General features: G+C 32.3%; 1 protein-coding gene across 1 annotated transcript; it reads right to left on the bottom strand.

Moving 5' to 3' along the window:
• Nucleotides 1-4,168: 4,168 nt before the first annotated feature.
• On the bottom strand, nucleotides 4,169-5,995 carry LOC131182087 (uncharacterized). Its single transcript, XM_058150723.1, has 2 exons — nucleotides 4,771-5,995; nucleotides 4,169-4,671 (listed from the first exon to the last, which is right to left on the bottom strand). Exons 1-2 carry the CDS (start codon nucleotides 5,993-5,995, stop codon nucleotides 4,169-4,171), a joined length of 1,728 nt encoding a protein of 575 aa, XP_058006706.1.
• Nucleotides 5,996-6,262: the final 267 nt, after the last annotated feature.

The following is a 6,262-nucleotide window of genomic DNA, read 5'->3' as shown; positions in this document are numbered from 1 at the left end:
AAAATTTGTTAATATTTTATTTCTAAACAGTTTAAGTATAAATATCAAATAAAAAATTTGATAAAATTCCGTTTGTATTTTGAACATTTTCAAAATTTCAAATAAATAATTCAAATTTACAACTTGCATAAAACATAAATTCAAAAATATTCATCATTTTCCAATCCAATTTCCGTGCTCTTTAATTAAATTATATACATTTATCTTTAATAAATATATAATAGTGAATATTATATTTCCATTTATAAATGTACAACTTAAAATATGACCTATATTAAAAACAATATAAAGAATATAGTAGATGAAAAAGAAGATAATTTACCTTATCACAATCATGTAGATTGATCTGTAGATAGCGGAGTTCTAGATGGAGCATTAGAGTATTGGCTCAATAATAAGTCCTCCAGGTGTTTCATCCTAGTTTCTACTTCAGACAAACAATCCTTAAGCAATCGATTCTCCTCTTGAAGGCCAACATTGGAACGAGATTTCTTAACTTCTTTTGCCTTTATTCCACCCCCATAACCAATAACTTGATCACGATGTCGTGTTTCAAAACATTGTTCTACTACCTCCATATGAGACAAAGAAGGGTTGGATTGGATGACATCACGTATTTGATCATATAATAATTATGATTAATCAATGACAAAAATATAATAATTTATAAAAAGAAACAGATTTGCAATAAAAGTAATAGAACATACATATTTCTCTTGAACATTAGAGTCAACCAAATTTGCACCCTTCTTATGAGTTTCAAAGAATATAGTTCCAATATCTGGTGGATTGCCATCCTTGCCTCCCTTTACAAAATACAATATTTTTACACAATAGCATAATATATTTAATCTCCAAAATGCAAAAGCATGAAAAAATTTCACTAATATTACCAAATCATAGATAATTTGTCTGTAAGGTTTGCTACCAATACGATGAAGCATAGTTAAATTTTTCCTATTTTCAGAGTTTCGAACACTTGTTTCCTACATTAAAAAAAGTATTTAAAAACATTATGTTAACCCTTTTAAAAAATAATAAAAAAGATAAAAATACTTATATTTAATTTACATAATTTTTAATATTAGTAAAATAAAATGTCATACCTTAAATTTTCTGGTGCAAAAATGGTTCTTAACTAACCACTCCCAATCTTCTTGACGCATCCCTTGAGGAACATTTTTCAACATCTCTGGAAAAGAACCACAAGGCTTTATATTGTGGCGTTTCAAATCCCCTCTCCAATTATTCCACAAATGATTTATATGCTCTAAAGTCTTTTCTCGATATAGCTCAATGTCAAAATTTCTAAATTTCTCCTATAAAAAAAAGAATGAATAAATAGATGCAAATTAAATTAATCTAATGTTTTATTAAAAGTAAAGGTACCTTGACTGAATCCCACATATGATCTTTTGCATCTTCTACAATTTGCTTCCATGAGTGCACTCTTATTGGACAAATGTTTGGGTCACGCACTATTTGGCCAAATGTCTTGACCATTCTGCATGATTTTCTCCAACAACTCGATTATTATAAAAAACCACATCCAGTTTCTCTCCATCCTTAAGTGCTGCAATCTTTTTACCCTTATTCATTCCTCTTGTTTTTCTCTTTTTTTGTATAGTGGAAATACCTAAATAAAAAAGTCTCTAGAACTTCATTAATAATGTAGAAATAATGCATCAATAATAAATATAAATTATTAATAATACATATGACAATAATTATTTGAACCTTCTTGTGTTTCTTCTTGAGCTGGATTGTTATTACTTTGATGCTCCCTTGTTGTATTACATTGCATAGTATGAAAATCTATCAATATTAAAAATAAAAAGTAAATTATTAATGTAAACTAAATTCATAACGCTAAATGAAATAGAAAAATAGGAGTTGAACCTTCATGCACTTGTTTAGGTATTTGTTCTTGCATTCCACCATCTTCTTCCCTATGATCAACATCTTGAACAAGAGAGATGTCATTATGTGGCTCTAACGAACAACGTGCAATTGATGCAGTTTGACTTTGTGTGGATTTCATAGGTAAAAATGATCTTGATCGATGTCCATGTCCCCTTGCCCTTCTTAATGCACCTGGTGGTATAAATGAACTCTTCACTATATTTGTCCTAGGTCCTTTCTTTTTTTATGACCCCATTTCTAGCGTCATTTACCTGGAATATTAGCACATCAAATATATGTGAATTTTTTTTCAAACCAATAAAATATATCATGACATAAATAAATATGGGGAACAACATAAATGAAATATGGAAAAAAGACAAAATGAAATGTAAACTACATTGAATAACTTAATTACACATAAACATCCAAAATAAATTATGTATATATTATAGAGTTTATTTTGAAAAGAAACATTATACAGTAGCATTCAAACAATAACAATTAAATAAACTTCAAGATCCATGTTTTCTTTTCTTCTGTGTTAAAGATATATCAATTATTTGTGGCTCTATATCCATCCTCTTCCAACTAATTTGGTCATTTGCATCAACTGTAGTTGTTTCTCCATATTCAAGATTGATAGATTCATCAGCTTGATATGCTTCACCTAATTGATTCAAATCAACGGGGTCAATGTCTTCTTCTAATGGGATGTCATAGGAATCTCGAGGATGTGCCTTTATCACACAATGCCAGCCTTTGTGAATATTGTCTGGAACATAAAAGACTTGTGATGCTTGGTTAGCTAAAATGAAAGGTTCATTTGTTTTCAAAGTTCGTTTACAGTTAACACTAACCCCCCCATATTCATCAATCTTAACTCCCCTCACTCGATCATAAACATCCCACCAATTACAATGAAATAACACCACACGTCTTCCTCCAAGATATTGCAATTGAATAATCTCAGTTAAGACACCGTAGTAATCTATGTTGTTAACTTCATCACCAATATCTCCAATTACAACAACTCCACTATGTTGTGTCCTCAAACCTTGGCCATGATATTCAGTATGAAACCTATATCCATTGACAATGTAACCATAAAAAGATGTCACATATCGAGCAGGACTGCGTGACAATGAGAGTAGGGCTCCCATCATTGGACTTGAGTCATTTTTATGCAACCATGCAACCTATAAAAAAAATTTGTTTGAAAAAGTGAAAAAATCAATTCCTAATGGTTACAAACAATTGAAATAATTAATTACTCAAAATACATACAAAACTTAAAGTGCACTTACTTTCGTCTTAAACCATCTAACAAAATTTTTATTCCATTGACCTTCTGACATACCTACTAAATTGGTTGCTGGCAATTGTGAATACTCTCTAAGGGGAAAAAAAAAAGAGAAAAGAGGATTATAGGCGATTGTGATAAATTAAAAAAAAAAGAGTAAATACAATATGAATAAACAAAAAAAAATATCATACTCGATGTATGGCTGGACTTCATCACAATTCTTTAATACATAAATATGAGCTTGCTCCCACTCCTGTGTATCAAGATCACGAGTTTTACTAGCACCTAATCCTCGTCCTACTTTGGAGAAAATTGATAAGTCTCCTTTATTTTTATTATTGCCACCATCATAGTTGCCCTCCATTCGATTGAACTTTGTCTCAATGCCATGCAATTACCTTGAGCAAAGAGTCATGCACTCATTTGCAATGTATGCCTCTGCAATTGAACCCTCTATACAAGCTCTATTACGAATACATGACTTAAATGAATATAATGCTCGTTCTATTGGGTACATCCAACGATGTTGTACTGGTCCATCAATTTTAGCTTCATTAACCAAATGCATAGGCATATGCACCATAATGTCAAAGAATGAAGGTGGAAAGATCATTTCTAGCTTGCAAAGAGTTATAGGAATTTGCTTTTCTAATTGCTCCAATACATCTACCTTTAATGACTTTGCTCCTAAATGAGTGAAGAACAATGATAGCTCAACAAGTGGTTCATATACTACTTTTGGAAGTAAACCACGTATTGCAAGAGGAAGTATATGTAATAGAAGAACATGACAATCATGACTCTTTAATCCTGAGATTTTACTCTCTTTTATGTTTACACAAAGAGAAATATTGGATGAAAATCCATCTGGAACTTTTAACTGCTTCAAGAATTGGCAAAGCCTGTATTTTTCTGTAGTAGATAAACTGTACAATGCTGGAGGTATCACAACTTTATTCCTCATTGCATCGGGTGTAACTCTGGCCTTATATTTAATGCTTGCAAGTCAAGGCGAGTTTTGATGCTATCTTTAGTTTTTCCCTTTATGTTCAGTATTGTCCCTAGTATATTATCGCCTATATTCTTTTCAATGTGCATGACATCTAAGTTGTGGCGTAGTAATAAGGTCCTCCAATATGGAAGGTCAAAGAATATACTCTTTTTATTCCAATTGTCCCCCCTGCCATCATGTGAGATTGCTTTCTTCATATGAGGAGCCTTAGTTAATATGACCCCTTCAAGATTTTTCACTTGATCAAGTATATCATCTCCTGAAAGTAGCTTGGGTGGTAACCCTCGCTCCCTTGTGCCATCAAAAGATTTTTTATCATTTCTCCATTTGTGATTAAGAGGAAGATATCGTCGATGACCCATATAACATTGCTTGCCTCCATTGGCCAACCTCATCCAATAGGTGTCCTTATTACAACAAGGACAAGCCAACTTTCCCTTAGTAGTCCAACCTGATAAGTTCCCATATGCAGGGAAATCATTGATAGTCCATAGTAAAACTGCATGTAACTTGAAATTCTATTGTGCATATGCATCAAATGTATCAATGCCAGTTTCCCATAACTCTCTTAGTTCTTCTACTAAAGGTTGAAGATAGATATCAATTGCATCTCCGGGACCCTCAGGACCTGGAATAAGCATTGATAAAATAAAATTTGATTGTTTCATGCACATCCAAGGTGGCAAATTGTATGGAATGAGTAAAACAGGCCAAACACTATATGGCATTTTTGAATTGGCAAAAGGTTGAAATCCATCACTAGCAAGGCCTAGTCTCACATTGCGAGAGTCTGAGGTAAAATTTGGATGTAGTTTGTCAAAAGAAATCCATGCCATTGAATTAGCAGGGTGTCTCATCACTCCATCATCTACCCTCTTATCTTTATGCCATCTCATCAAAGACGCTGTCTTTGTGGACATAAACAATCTTTGAAGTCTTGGCTTTAGTGGAAAGTAACGCAAATTTTTTTTTGGTATTCTCTTCCCATTGGTTTTAACCTTGTCTTCCCCATTATATTTATCAGTCTTCCATCTAGAATAGCCACAAATCTTACAAAAATCTAGCCTCTCATCCTCTTTCCAATATAACATGCAATTATTTACACATGCATCAATTTTTTTGTATGAGAGACCAAGATCTTGAATTACTTTCTTTGCATCATAATACGATTGTGGCAAATTAGATCCTTGAGGTAATAATTCATCTTTCAATAATTGCAACAACATAGTAAATGACTCATTACTCCATCGACCAAGGCTCTTGATATGGAGCAATTTGACTAAGCAAGATAACTTTGAGCTCTTAGAACCTTGGTATAATGGTTGCTCAAAATCTCTTAGTAACCTATAGAATTTATTCGCTTCCTCATTCGGTTCCTCTTTATGAATATCACAAGCGAAGATATCCGTATCCATATCATTTGTATCTTGACCACAAAACTCTGGATACAAATCCCTTAAAATGTCATGCATCTCATTGCTGGGCTCATCTTCACTTTGTTGAACATTTTCTAAATTAGATTCAGATTCACCTACCCTTTCTCCATGGTGATACCAAAATGTATAATTACGTATTATTCCATACACCTTGAGGTGTGTCCCTACCACTTCTTGTGTGGCGGAATACGTGTTACTACACTTGACACATGGACAACATATTTCCCCACGCCTCCCAGTTTTCTTAAAAGCATAGTCTAAAAATTCCTCAACCCCACGCAAATATACATCATTAAGACGATCACCAACAAGATCCATCCATCCTTTGCTAGGAGCCATTATCTAATAAATTGATAGTTAGAAATATAACCTATAAAAATAAGCAAACATATTTGACAAGAAAAAAATTTAGTTTAAAATTTAGGTTACATTATTAAATAAATAAATATTAAAAAAATTAAATAACATTGATCACAAAAAGGATGGTGCCAAAATATTATATGAAGTGGAAATTTAAAAGTAGGGTCAGAATGGAGGAATTTGAAAGACAAAGAACTATAAAAGTGAATTTTCTAAATACAGAAGGACTTATTGAATAATTATGCA

The sequence above is a fragment of the Hevea brasiliensis genome, chromosome 8 (genome assembly GCF_030052815.1).
Source record: "Hevea brasiliensis isolate MT/VB/25A 57/8 chromosome 8, ASM3005281v1, whole genome shotgun sequence".
NCBI classification, from domain to species: Eukaryota; Viridiplantae; Streptophyta; class Magnoliopsida; order Malpighiales; family Euphorbiaceae; genus Hevea; species Hevea brasiliensis.
Note: the sequence above shows the minus strand (reverse complement) of the source record. Positions and strands in the feature narration are given on the sequence as shown.

Bases quoted from the DNA above. Each gene is read 5' to 3' on its own strand.
- LOC131182087 (XM_058150723.1), bottom strand. From the start codon at position 5,995: ATGGCTCCTAGCAAAGGATGGATGGATCTTGTTGGTGATCGTCTTAAT. The intron at 4,672-4,770 runs GCATTGATACAT...GGAACTTATCAG, and splicing joins AAGAGAGTTATGGGAAACTG to GTTGGACTACTAAGGGAAAG.